Below are 13,625 nucleotides of genomic sequence, written 5' to 3'. Positions count from 1 at the left end.
CACAGGATGGCGAAATGATAAATAAAGATGGGACCTCCTAGATCAAATCAGCAAAGCCTCCAGTCCTCCAGGTAGCTGAGTAGAGGAGAACTCAGCGTAGCCCGAACCCTGACCACTTGGGCTCTTCACAAGGCACTCTCCTCCGTCCTCTCCCCCCAGCCCCCTGCGAGCACAGACCGTTAGGGGCCTACCCCACACTGCCCTAGAATCCACACATCTATGCCCTACCCGGAACCCTTCTCTGTTTACACAGACCCCTAACCGTGCCTAGCCACGCCCACTGGCCCTGGCAGGGGCTGAGTCTAGGGCCTTCACGTGCACTCTCTGCCGGTTGCTCCGGCCACAGCCCCACCCAATCAGGCTCGGTTGCCCTGGAGAGGGCAGTCGCAAGAGTCGCTTGGCTGACTGGAGATCCTCAGAGTGAGGCCCACAGAGTTTCATCTTGCCTCTCACTCGGAGGGGTCCAAAACCACCGCTATGTCAAGTGAGCCAAGCGCTACAGGAACCTCACCCAGGACACCGCGTCCTGGGACCCAAAAGTCATCTGGTGCAGTAACCAAGAAGGGGGATCGGGCTGCTAAAGATAAGGCAGCAAGTGTCCTGCCCCCGGTGGGTGAGGAAGAGTCAAAAAATCCCGGTATGCTGGCCTGGCAGGGTTGGGTTAATTGGACTTGGCTTTTACTTTTCTTTTCCTTTTTAAATTAAAACTGGTCTGCAACTTGCTCTGTAGACTAGGCTGACCCAGAGCTCAGAGGTCTCCCTATCTCCTCCGAGATCAAATGTTGATCACCACATCCCATCTCCTCAGGGGTTGGTCTTAAAAGAGTACACATTGCCCCGGGACGCTGACGTGCACTGTAAGATGTGATAAGATAGGCCGAAGAAGGCGGGGGCAGTGGTGAGAAGATACGGCTGTGCTGCGGGAAGGTTTATGAACATAGTTCTATGGATATTCATTTAGACAACAGTTACTTTTGAGTATTTGCCCCGTGGCCATAGTTACAGTTCCGCTTTGGCACGTTTAAAGAAAGTTATTAAAGTCGGATACACAGGACCATGGCTTTTCATGTTGCAATGATGGAACCCAATTTGAACCAATTAAACACACAAGGGAATATATCGAAAGGCGTTTTGATAAAAAATTCGATGCTTTTGTTATTAAAGAGGTAAGGACCCTGTTTTCCCTGGAATGGAAATAAAACACACTGGGAAAAGATGCTGCTGGCCTACCTTTGTGAGGTGCCATTTCTCTGTCAGTGTTAGTGTGCAGCGACAGGCAGGGTATGAGGAACTGGAGCATCTTTCATAAGGAGGACAAGCTAGGACAGAGTTCACTGGGCACAGAAAGGCAATGATTACTTGTAATCCCAGTACTTGGGATGCTGAGGCCGGAGGCGCTAAGTTCCTTATAAAACTTGAGCTGTACACCCAATAAGATGTGACCCAAGGGAGTAAAAGAGAAAAGGAAACGCTGGCTGTGTGCAGAGCAGGCGGGAAACAGAAGGGCAGCAGAAATGGGAGCGTGACTCTGAGTAGCCCAGTCCAGGGGCTGTGGTAGTTGGCACAGGATGGTGAAGGTGTCACAAGGTGTGTTAGGCTCCTGGGAGGTAGAAATTGGTGAAGGGTGAGGGGGATGGAGAGGAACCCGGCATGACTGAGTCCCAGGTTTGTAGTCCGGGATGCTAACTGGGTAGGGATACACTCATGGGAAGAAAGCTGGGAGGAACATGCAGGGGCGAGCCTTCAGGAGAAGCCTCAGTGGGACCGAAGAGTGGCAGGGTGAACGCTTTGGGAACCAGGAACTGCTAGGGTGCTAGAAAGTTAGGCCTGAGACCAAAATGGGTCACAACTCTGCCTGAAGAGACTCAAAGTAGAAGGCTACAGCAAGGATAGTTAGAGCGGCTTTGGCAGATGTAGGGAGGAGAACTCAAGCGACTACTGCACAGGGACCCTAGATAAGGGCAACACGGAGGTCATAGAGACCCTTACAGTTACCATTGTATGTCCTGCCAGGGGCAGATGTGGCTGACAGGTATGCAGATTAGAGTGGTTAGTTTCTCAAACTGTGCTTGGGGCCATTATGCATTGGTCTGAGGACAGGACCAAATTCCTTTGAGACTGTCTCTTACGGAATAAAGCTAGGAGAGCTTTGGCATGGGCCCAGGAGGGTGTTTGTTTAACAGACTCCTCATGGATGTTAAAGTTTGAGGGGCTCTGTGTTTGAGAGGTGGGCAGTGCTAAGAAGGGTGGAGGGTGCAACCAGTTGAGAAGAGCCAGCCTGAACATGCGTAGGGCTGTGCAGGGACCACCCACCGTCCACGGGTTTCCTTCTAAGTTAAATGAGGAGATCGGGCTAACTGGCTGACTGTTTCCCATGTGTCTGAAATCCCACTGATAGCTGGCCACAGGGGCCAAGTGCCTCTTACCTTTTCCCCAAGGAGTTCTCCCTTTCTGTGTCATACGGCCTCTTGGTGACCTGGGGCTAGGCTCCCTTATTGCACAGATTTATTGTAGAAGGCCAAGCACAAGTGATATTGGGGTGCTGTTGTGGGGCTTTGGCAGGAACTCCCCATTTCCCAGAGCCCTTCCTGGGCTACCATAGTAAGAACTGAAAAGCAGGGGTCCCTTGGTGGGGGGTGTCAGACACCAGCTTTGCATCTTATTACAGAGTCTCAGGGTGGTAGGTGGTGGGCATGGTTGATTTAATAGAACTTATCAAGACAACGAGAATCTCCAAAACCTTTACAAACGTGTCAGCAACCCAGCTAGGTAGATGTAGGACCCTTTCTGTGAGCTCTTGCTTTCCTTTAGTGTTTTCGGCTTTGGTCTTAGCAAAGCAGCTTCCACTTGGGGCTGCTGTGAGCATGGAGGTTACCGCTGCGCTGCAGGCGGGGCCCACTTTACTGCTGCCCCGCAGAGGAGTACCAGTGCACTGGGGTCCTGGAGACGGACTTCGCCGAGCTCTGCGCACGGTCAGGATACACGGACTTTCCCAAAGTTGTCACCCGGCCACGGCCCCAACAGAGCTTTGTCCCTTCCGCCTCCATGTCAGAAAAGCCCGTCCAAGGTGAGTCACAGCCCACCCAACCTACTCACGGGGCGGGGCACGCTGGAGCTGCAGGCCCTCCCGTTTCTCACGTCTTCTAGATGACCAGAGGCTGTCGGCATCCTGCAGCCAGAACAGCCTAGAGAGCAAGTATGTGTTTTTTCGGCCCACCATCCAAGTGGAGCTGGAGCAGGAGGACAGCAAGACAGTGAAAGAGATCTACATTCGAGGTGATGATCTCCGCCCCCGCCCCCCGCAGCTCATTACCCCGGAGCATCACCGCCCCCTACTGGCTCACAGCAGTTCATACCAGGCTCCTTCAGGGTCTGAGATGACTTTCTTTCCTCAGGTTGGAAAATTGAAGAACGGATTCTGGGTATTTTCTCCAAATGTCTGCCCCCCCTCAGCCAGCTGCAGGCCATCAAGTGAGAGGCATTGTGGGAGGTCAGCCTCTGGCTGGCTTGAAAAGAGACAGCAGCGGGCTCTTCTGGGGAGGGTGGAGGGTGCGTCTTGGGGGAACTGTGGGAAGGGGCTCCCTGTGGGGCATGGCGTCCAGCTGTTTCTGTTTCTAATACCAGCTTGTGGAAGGTGGGACTGACTGAAAAGACCCTGACCGCTTTCATCGCCCTTTTGCCTCTTTGTTCACCCACACTCAGGTCAGTTGTGGTCAGGCCCCAGTGTCTAAGTGGCCTGGCTAGGGTGTGTGATGGGAAGCAGTTGCCTACAGAGTTAGACCCGGGCTGGGAATGGGGCTCAGCCCAAGTCTGTTGGGTGGCAGGATTCCCACCGGAGAAGCACGTGGCATCCATAGAGCTCTTTGAGGTCTCATCCTCTCTTCTCATCAGCCTCTCCCTCTCCTCAGAGATTATGGCCCTTGCTCCATGTCCTGATGCAGCCAGCAGCGAGAGAAGGGCCCAGGAACAGACACTGCTTTGCGGCAGTGTGGGAATGTGGACTTGGAGGAGTGCTGCCCATCACATGGGTCTGTGGTGCAGGAAGACCTGGAAGGCCGTCTGTAGGGGGTGGTGCTAAGCTCGATGCTTAGGAATCACAGGGATGGGTGGGGACAGAGGTAGGTTTAAGGTAGCTGACTCCAGCACTGCAGCCGGGCAGTGGTGCCCTACACCTTTAATCCTAGCACTTAAGAGGCAAAGCAGGAGGATCCCTGAGTTTGAGCCCAGCCTGGTCTACAAAATGAGTTCTAGGACAGTCACCACTAGGGTTACAAAGAGAAAACCTATCTTGTAAAACACACACACACACACACACACACACACACACACACACACACACAAACCCAAACAATACCAATCAACCAACCAACCAACCAAACAAACAAACAGAAAGCAGGCAGTAGCCAGTTACAGTTTGCTGTACAAAGGACAAAACCAACTTAGCTGTCTGCCCCCTTTCAGGTTCCCACAGGACCCTAGAGTCAATTCTTGTTTCACACTAAGTACCTCTCAGTGCTCTACGTGAGGGTTTTCTTCCTGTGAACCCGATGCATGTTCCCTGAGGGCAGCAGCTTGTGTCTTTGGCAGTGGGGGAGTAGAAGCAAAGGGTCGAGCAGAAAAAGAACCTTGAGAATTCATTATGTAAGAATAAGCCAAGCAGTGTACGATGACTTACATGGATTGTTTATATGAAACAAGGCAGCCCAAACAGCCACAGTTACATACCATGGGAAATTTTTGAATAGAGAAATTTCTACCCATTGGTTCCATTTTCTTAGGACTGTGAGAGAAGTTATTACCATGTAGAGGTCATTTTTTTTTTATTTTTTTTTGGCTGCTGTGTAACAAAGTAACTAAAGACTGTAGTAGCTTAAAACAATCAAGAGAATGGAGTAAGACAACATACGTGAGCCTAAAAGTGTAGTGCAGAAAAGGCCAAGGCCGGAGGCATTTGAGGCTAGAGTAAGATCATGTCTCAAAACCAAACAAATCAACTAACCATCCCCTTGGGAGTTCCCCTGAAGTACTCTGAAACAGAGTAGCTGGGCTCCTTTGGCTCAGGCTTGAGGCTGCAGGAAAGCTTGGCTTGGGACTGTGGCCCTCTCAGGGGAAGCTGAGGAAGGGACTCTGCTTCTCATCTGGCTTATGTGACTGACTGTGGGCCTTCTCATTACCTGGCTGAGTGTCTGAGAGCACCCAGGAAGGAAACCAGTCCTTGTAACTTAAACTCAGAAATGACATCCGATCATTTTGCCATATTCTGTTCATTGAGAGTATTACTGGTACACACACTTTAAGGAAGGCCGAGGCAGGCAGATCTCTGAGCTTAATGCCTGGTCTAGGACAGCTAGGGCTACACAGAGAAAACCAAACTGAAACACCACCACACAAACAAATGTCACCAGTTCTAGCTACCCCATTGGACAGAACTACCTGGCATGGCCTAGGTACTTAGAAGTAGGACTCAGTCAAGGCTGTCTTAGAGACTACTGTATCACTGGTCACGCTTCTGGAATTTCAACCTGAGGAATTGTCATAGATTTCTTTCTTTTCTTTCTTTCTTTCTTTCTTTCTTTCTTTCTTTCTTTCTTTCTCTCTTTCTTTTTTTTTGTTAAAGATTTATTTATTATATATAAGTACACTGTAGCTGTCTTCAGATACACCAGAAGAGGGCATCAGATTTCATTACAGATGGTTGTGAGCCACTGTAGTTGCTGGGATTTGAACTCAGGACCTCTGGAAGAGCTGTCAGTGCTCTTAACCACTGAGCCATATCTCCAGCCCTTTTTTTTTTTTAAATTATGTCTTTTTAAAAGAGATTTGTTTTGTGTATGTGAGTACACTGTCACTCTCTTCAGACACCAGAAGAGGGCATTGGATCCCATTACAGATGGTTGTGAGCCATCATGTGGTTGCTGGGAGTTGAACTCAGGACCTTTGGAAGAGCAGTCAGTGCTCTTAACTAACAAGCCATCTCTCCAGCCCCCATAGATTTATTTCTTATATTGGCGGATATCCTTAGGTTCCATTTCCCAGATGTTCCCCAAATGTCCACCCTTCACTCTATTTCCCTCCCACTTGTGTGGCCTCAGTGGTGTTTCCAAGGCCTCAGCTCCCTCTCCTTCTCAGGAAGGTATCTCTGGAGGGGAACCCCATACCAGAGCAGTCCTTTAACAAGCTAATGGGACTGGACAGCACGTGAGTCTCCTTGACTTCACTTTTCCTTCTTGGCTTGTCCCCCCTTCTAAGTTACTTTTAGCCCTGACCTTTCTTTATCCCAGGCACCTCTAATTCTTGCCCCTCCACCTATTAGTTAGAACCCCTCACTTCCCCAAGAGGCCCTGAGCCCCAGGAACACCGGTTCTCCCTCTCCTTCTCCCTTTCCCCCTTTCCCCCTCCCCCTCCCCCTCTCCTTCTCCCTCTCTCCTCCAGGATCGTTCACTTGTCTCTGAGGAACAACAACATCAACGACCATGGGGCACAGCTCCTGGGCCAGGCACTGTCCACACTGCACAGCAGCAACCGGACCCTTGTTTCACTGAACCTGGCATTCAACCACATCGGGGATGAAGGAGCCGGCTACATTGCGGATGTGCGTGTGGTGGGATGCTTCCTGTGTGGGGGTGCCAGCTTGTCCTTGGCTTACAAATCACTCTGTTCTCCAGGGCCTGAGGCTGAACCGCTCTCTCCTCTGGCTGTCCCTAGCGCACAACCACATTCAAGACAAGGGAGCGCTGAAGCTGGCCGAGGTGGGTTGTCAGGCTGGGCGGGGTAGGGGATCTGACGCAGGTGTCTGACGCAGGAAGCTGGCCTTGCCTCAGGTCCTGCGCCCCTTTGAGCTGACCCACAGGGAGGTGGTGGAGCGGCGCCGCCTGCTGCTGGTGAAAGGAACACAGGAGCGGTCTCGATCGGTGAGAAGCTGCCTGGTTCCAGGACAGCTGTGTTTGTTTTCCAGGTCGACTGCTTTTTGCCCAGCACTCTTAAATTCCCTGAATCCTCTTGCCCCTCTGGATTCTCCAGGCCTATGGTCTGCCAAACCCAACTTGGGATTCTAACTATACAGCTACTCTGACAATTAGAGTGTAGTTAAGAGCAATGATGCTGTTCAGACCACCTGGTTTGAAATCCTCCCGGCCATATTAACAGTTTCTTTCTGATCTTGAACTCATTGCTTAAACCCAGAGCTGCACTTTCCCTAACTAAGCAGGGTAGCTGCTACTTTCTTCACAGAATTGAGATGATTAAATGAGTTACTATATATAAAACACATTTGGAATACTGCCTAGCACTTACCTCAACATAATCTGCTGGCTGGGCATGTTATGAACCTTGTCAGTTAGGAGGCAGATGAAACACTTGTTCAAGGACAGCCTGAGCTAAAGTGAGACCCTGGCTTGATAAAACCAAGGTCTGAAGATATACAATAGTACAGTGCTCACAAAACACAATCGAGGTCCTGGATCTGATCCCCAGTATTGCAACAAATAAATGAATAAATAAATTTAAAGTCAAATTCAAAGTGGGCTATTTCCCTGTCCTGTGAGAGCCTGGGCCTTCAGCTCATTCTCTGCCATTTCTGGGCTTTGTCTGGAACTGATGGATAGGCAAGGGGGTGGGGAGGGGCGAGGCTCTGGTTACTTCCTCCACACCCTCCTGTTTGTGAGCGCAGCCTTCCTCCTCCCGACACGGGGACTCCAAAACAGACCGAGAGAAGTCTCAGAATCTGGGGATCAGCAACGTTACTTTGGTGGACAAGGCAGAAAAGATGCAGTCAATGAAAGCCCCTCGGACCATAGGCAAGAAAAAGGAGAAGTCAGGGGTAGGCGTGCTGTGAGGGGGAGCCTTGAGGCTTGAATGGGCAGGGCAGGAGTTTCCAAGGTGTATACAGGGAGGAGGGGGGAGGGCAAGTGGACTTGGCCTTTGAAGGAGTCTCAGGCCAAACCTTCATCTATTCCCCCTCTGGGAGGCAGCTTACTCACGATTATGTCTTCTTGCATGGGGCACAGGAAGTTGTAAAGAAGGAAGAGAAGTTGGGACCCGGGCAGTCACCCACACAAGGAACCCCTAAGAAAGAAGATGCCCCAAAGGCAGGCAAGGGGAGTAAGTGTGGGCACCCCTCTACGGGAACCTTCCCCGAGCTTGGAGGAAGAGCTATGGGCAGGGTGCGGGACCTGGTTTGGGCCTGACTTCATCTGCCAGGAGCTGTTCTTTCAAGACTCTCCCCCGGCCTTGTTTACAATGAGTGGTGCTCCCCTTGGCCTACACACTGTGGCTCACTCCTTTATCTGGTAGGACTAGACCTCCATGGCTGTCCTGAGAGAAGGAAGCTCTCAGCTGGATGGGAGCTCATTGTAGATGTCCCTATGGTTCCCCCGAATCCCAGAGTTTGGGGAATCTGCCTTGCCAAGCCCCTTTCTCTGGAGAGTTTGGGTGGTGTCGGGGTCTGCTCTGTGCATTCTGGCTCCTCTTCTGGTCCCAGAGGTGACCATCCCTGAGCAGAAGATAAGCAAGGGCAAAGCAACGAAGACGGGGGCCAAAGAGAAGCGCAGCATCCTCCTGGAGTCAGAAGTAAGTGGCCCTCAGGGATGTGCCCCAGCTCTCACACTGCTGAGGTCACACACACACACACACACACACACACACACACACACACACACACACACACACAAATGCTAGCTAACCTGCACTTCCTGTGGAGGTGACACTCAGAATGCCCTACTTCTCTTCCCATCTGGCAGGACCCTTTACTCCCTTGTCTAGGGGGACCTGCTGCCCAAGTGAGGCTGTACTCTAAGGCCCTCAGCTCACCACCAGCCCTCCAATATCTGGCATCTGCACAGGGACAGGCTGCTTTTGCCCCTTAGACATTCCCCAAGACACTTTTAGTCACTGCACTGCTCCACATAGACCCTCCTTCAGACCCTTTCCTGCTGCCAGATCTCCCCTTTCAGAGTCTGTCTTTAGGAAGTCTGGGCCACCTACATCCTGTCTTCCAATCCCTTCTCCTACATCTGAGTGGTTCTCCATGAGGAGACTCCACGACCCTGTCACATGCTCCTGGAATTGAAAGTCCTGCCCTTTCTTTCCTGGCACCCAAGCCAAGTTCTGGCAGAAGAGCAAGTTAGATGGGAGGAGGACAGCTTTTTAATTCCCACGCCACAGTCTGCCTTTGTCTTGAGCAGACTGTCTCTCATCAGGACATTAGTTTTCAGACTACTCTCTTTATGGAAGAGTTACAGATCTTTATTAAAAATCTCAGTCCCGTGTGCACCCAAGGCTCCAGAGCCCTTGGACCTGCCACATTCCTTGCTTGGGGAACCCACCCTCTCTGTCTAAGTGAACAACTTCACTCTTCACTCCCAGGCTGCCTTTTAAGGTCTGCACTCCCAGAGTCCTCTGCTCTCAGGTCCCTTCCACATCACATTTATGTTTACTTCTCTGGCTCCCCCACACCAAGGAACTTTTTGAGGGTATGGGCTTATGTCCAGCACCTAGGACAGAGCCTGAATTATAACCAGCATTCAAAACCTGTATGTTGAATGAATGAATGAATGAATGAATGAATGGCCTGTTGACCAGCTCCCCTCTCCTCTGCTGCAATAAGTATTCTGCTTTAGCAGCTGGTTGTTGAAGCTACAGAGATGGTTAACCCTCTCCTGGAGCCCGTGGAACACCGAGATGGGAAGGTCTTCTTGCCTGGGAACAAGGTCCTCTTGCACCTCAACCTCCTCCGTATGTTTGCAAGCCTTGCCTATCCTTGCCATGGGACTACCTGGGCTCTGTGCCGCTCCAGCTCCATGGGATGGACTCAATTCTCCAATAGTGGAGCATCATGTTGCCAGACCCATGGGGCTGGGGTGGGGGCTGGGGCTGGAGGAGGAAGTGCTGGGTCAGGGAGGTGATCCAGGGCAGTGGTAACAAGGGTAAGATAGCTAGGTAAGGAAGAGGCATCAGGAGGGTAAAGGGAAGTGAAGGAGAAAGGGTAGTGGGTAGAGGGCTAGTACAGTCCTGCCTGCTGAATTTGGAAGCAGAGGGAGCCAGGCTGCCAGTGACATCAGATGCCACTATCTGTGCTTCCTCTTAGGAAACCAAATCACAGAGGTGGGGCTGGAAGGCTTCCTCACCGCTGTGCAATACCAGGTTCAGGTCTCCAAGTCCAAGACTTCACCCAAGGCCCCCCTGGGTCTGCTGTGGCTGTCCTTGGCAGTAAGTCTGTAGCCCACTTCCAGGTCTCATTGCCCTGATTCTTGGTGTCAATGCAGTAACCCAAGTTTCCTGCAGTTAGCAATGCTGTGACTGCCTTCCCCTGTTCAACAACCCTAAAACTGTCCAGAGCATTGCTTTTTCCCTGGAGTTAAATCTTCATTCCTGTTAACTTTTTTTTTCTCTTTCAGAAAAACTGCTTTGACCCACAGTGTCCAACACACATCATGATTCAAGAACTGATGTTGCCAAGGGACCCTGTGAAGGCCAAGGTCAGGGAGGAGGAGGCCACAGCTACCTAGGCCTCCTACAGGCAGCCGCTGTCTCCTTGGGAAAGTATCCTGGACCAGTAACATAGTCTCTAGTGCTGTTCTTTGACAATCACTCCAGAACTGTGTGGAACATTTGGGTTCTTGAGTCTGTTCATATTCCCTGGCTAGACATGGCTCCATTGGGGGATGAGCTGAGCTCCTGGCTAGGGCCATTGCTCCGAGTCCCAGTAGCATCCCCCAGGCCATGTCAGTGTGCACACAGCCTTACAATGATGGGGGTTAGTTAACATAATTGATGGAGGGAGCAGGCTTTGAACTAGGACCCATTCCCCAGCATTCTCTGATACTTATCTCCATGTGTCTGTCTGGTTTTCAAGAGGTCAGGGCTCTGCTTTCAAAGAAGAAGGCACTCTGGAAAGGGTATGCTATGGTATCCAATTTGCAGAGCAAAGGCCAAACATTAAACATGGCATGCCAGCAACTAGAAATCATGGACATCCAGAGTAGGGCTGGCTGCCTCTGCTAAGAATTCTGGAGAGCCCATGCCAGCCTACAGGGAATCTCCAGCCAAGGTAAAGGGGACATCTCCCTCATCTCTAGCCCTCTGCCACCTCCACCTTCCAGAGCTCCATCTTCTGCACTGGCTGGTGAGTGGCTCCAGAGACCTCTCTGATTGCTCTAAGTCCAAGTCACTGTGTCAGGGTGCACCATGGCCATCCATGGTTTTCTCAGCTATGTACCAGGTCCTTAAAGCTGGCTTCAGACCCACACTTGCTCAGCTGTCATTTCTGACCTGTGGGAAGGAGGGAGGAGGGCAGTGTGGTGACCATCCCTTTCATGTTTTGCGGCTGACAGTAGGTACAGCAGCCATGTTCCTTTGTGTGAAGTAACCACAATGTCCTTTTCTGGGCCAGAGTAAGTTGCCCAACCTTTGGTGAGAGGGTCTACACTTTGGTGAGAGGGCTTTGGGACAGGTGAGACCTGGTGCAGGATGGTGCAGCATGGGCTCTTGTTGCCCTCTACCCATTCTTGGCAGCCTCACCCTCTGTCAGTCTAAGAATCATACAACCACAATAGAAGAATATTTAACTTTTCTTTAAAAAAATCTTAACCATGAAAGGAAGAAAATAAGAGTATACATTATTTTAACAGCAAAACAGTCATTTCCATATCTGTATTTTATATATTATATATATTTATATATATGTATATATACACCTAGCACAGTGTGTATGTTCATCGTGGGGAGTGGCGTGAGGACAGGGTGATGAGGCAATGGTGCTGTGGCCCCTGGGGAAGGAAGAGCCCTGACTTAACTCAGGGACTCCAGCAATCCACTCCACATCTCTCTCGGGGTCTGTTTTGAGATCCGTACCTGCTGTATTTGTTTCTATGGGGCAGGTGGGGAAGGGCTGGGGAACCCTGCAGGGGTGTCTCCTGACAACAAGAAGGGAGAAGTGGCCAAGGCTTCAGAGGCGGGCCCTGGAGCTTGACAGAGCTGGAGTCTGGGAGACCTCCCTGCCAGTGGGACATAAACAATCATGGCCCTGAGCTGGGCTGCTGCCTGGCTCTCTCTAACTGGTTGAACATGCTAGGGACAGAAAAAAAAGGCTGTTATTTACAATTGCAAAGATACACATACAATAGACATTTATAGGAAACTAAAGGGGCAAAGAGGAGAGCCAGGCACCTAGCTGTCTCAGGGCCTAGGAAGAAGGGGAGGAAAAAAGTGCAATCACACATAAGCCTCCTCCTCTGACATGCACACCTGAGGGCACTGTGCACACAGCACACCCCACACTGGCTATGTGGCTATGCAGGGTGGAGGCCTTTCTGTTGTGGTCAACATGCTCAGGAGACAAAAGCCATGGAGACTTGGGCTAACAGAGGAAGAGACACTGAACTGGACTGTCTGGTGGAAACAGACCAGGCAACACGAGGGATTCCCTGGCCTCGTGGCATCTTTCAAGGGGAGGCTTGGGTCTCCCAGGGTTGTGCTCTGAGGCAGGCCAGACTCTGGTTGTCTGGATGCTATGGTCCTGGTGACACAGCTGTGTCAGTGGCACTGTCTTCCAGGGCGATGTCGGAGCCTGTGGGAAGATGGCGAGGGTGAGAAGCTGGCTACATTTGAGATGTCCTTTTTCATGTCCCTGGATGACTTCAGCACCAGCTGTCTGTGACAAAGCTTTCTCCTCTACAAACTTTATTACGCTTTTTTCACTTATACGAAATAGAATGTGTGTGGAAGCCAGAGAACTTGCTAGAGTCAGTTCTCTCTTTCCATATGTACATCCGGGGATGCGAACTCAGATGGTTAGGGTTGGTGACCATCATGTCAGTCCAAGCCTTGTTTCTTTTGAGGCTGCATTTCTTTCTGGCCCCCCAAACCAAGACAGGTTAGGCCTTTTAACTTTCTGAATCTGGTCATTGCAGTGGCCTTGCCCTCACGATCCAGATCTGAGCCACTAAGAACCTGCAGCAGAGGAAGACCAAGGCTCTCCTGGTGCATTACTTTCTCAAATCAACGTAAAAAGAGGGTTCTGGGGGGCTGGAGAGATGGCTCAGTGATTAAGAATACTTTCTACTCTTCCAGAGGACCCAGGTTCAATTCCCATCACCCACATGGCAACTTACAAACACCTGTAACTCCAGTTCCAGTCCTCTTTAGGCACTGCATGTATGTGGTATATAGACTTATAAGCAGGCCAGGGGTTCTGTAATACTAGTCCCTATTTGGGGGGAGCCTCTGTGCAGCTTGCCTTAAAAGATCACTTTCTGGGGCTAGAGAGAGTTCAAGGGATAGGCAGAACACCTAGAAACAGGAGACAGGAGAACATCAAGAAACTGGTGGGTCAGCCAGCCTGGCTTACCCAGCGGTGAACAAAGACCTTGCCTCAGACCGACCCCTGCTCCTCCTGGCCTGAAACTAGGCTGACCTCGAACTCACAGAAATTCAGCTGTCTCTGTTTCCTGAGTGCTGGGATTAAAGGTACAAACCACTATGCCTGGCAAATACTTCTTTGTGAAGCTGAGGGGATGAGCTCACTTCATCTCAAGGGGAGAGTCACGGGAACGTGCGCGCCTCACTACTTGCTTACACGACTCATGGCTCATGGCATTCCCTCAGGGTGGCACACACCCACAGGGATT

General features: G+C 51.0%; 2 protein-coding genes across 48 annotated transcripts in view; one reads left to right on the top strand and one right to left on the bottom strand.

Moving 5' to 3' along the window:
• Nucleotides 1-66: 66 nt before the first annotated feature.
• On the top strand, nucleotides 67-13,477 carry Lrrc71 (leucine rich repeat containing 71). Of its 4 annotated transcripts, none has more exon segments than NM_001107701.1 (15): nucleotides 67-637; nucleotides 2,918-3,067; nucleotides 3,148-3,276; nucleotides 3,396-3,471; nucleotides 3,625-3,702; nucleotides 6,130-6,198; nucleotides 6,433-6,592; nucleotides 6,666-6,749; nucleotides 6,822-6,911; nucleotides 7,670-7,819; nucleotides 8,007-8,100; nucleotides 8,480-8,568; nucleotides 9,618-9,732; nucleotides 10,085-10,206; nucleotides 10,395-12,725. In NM_001107701.1, coding segments are annotated over 15 exon segments (1,677 nt in total). In that variant the 5' UTR covers nucleotides 67-477; the 3' UTR covers nucleotides 10,506-12,725.
• Nucleotides 11,555-13,625, bottom strand: part of Arhgef11 (Rho guanine nucleotide exchange factor 11) — a 121,395-nt gene continuing 119,324 nt past the window's right edge. For all 44 annotated transcript variants that reach the window (NM_023982.3, XM_087634710.1, XM_087634725.1 and 41 more), the window contains 1 exon segment: nucleotides 11,555-12,565. In NM_023982.3, coding sequence (NP_076472.2) covers nucleotides 12,507-12,565 — 59 coding nt within the window. In that variant the 3' untranslated portion in view covers nucleotides 11,555-12,506.

Source organism: Rattus norvegicus, chromosome 2, assembly GCF_021556685.1.
Source record: "Rattus norvegicus strain SHRSP/BbbUtx chromosome 2, alternate assembly SHRSP_T2T, whole genome shotgun sequence".
Lineage (NCBI taxonomy): Eukaryota > Metazoa > Chordata > Mammalia > Rodentia > Muridae > Rattus > Rattus norvegicus.
The sequence above is the reverse complement of the archived record's forward strand: the minus strand, read 5'-3'. Positions and strand labels throughout refer to the sequence as shown.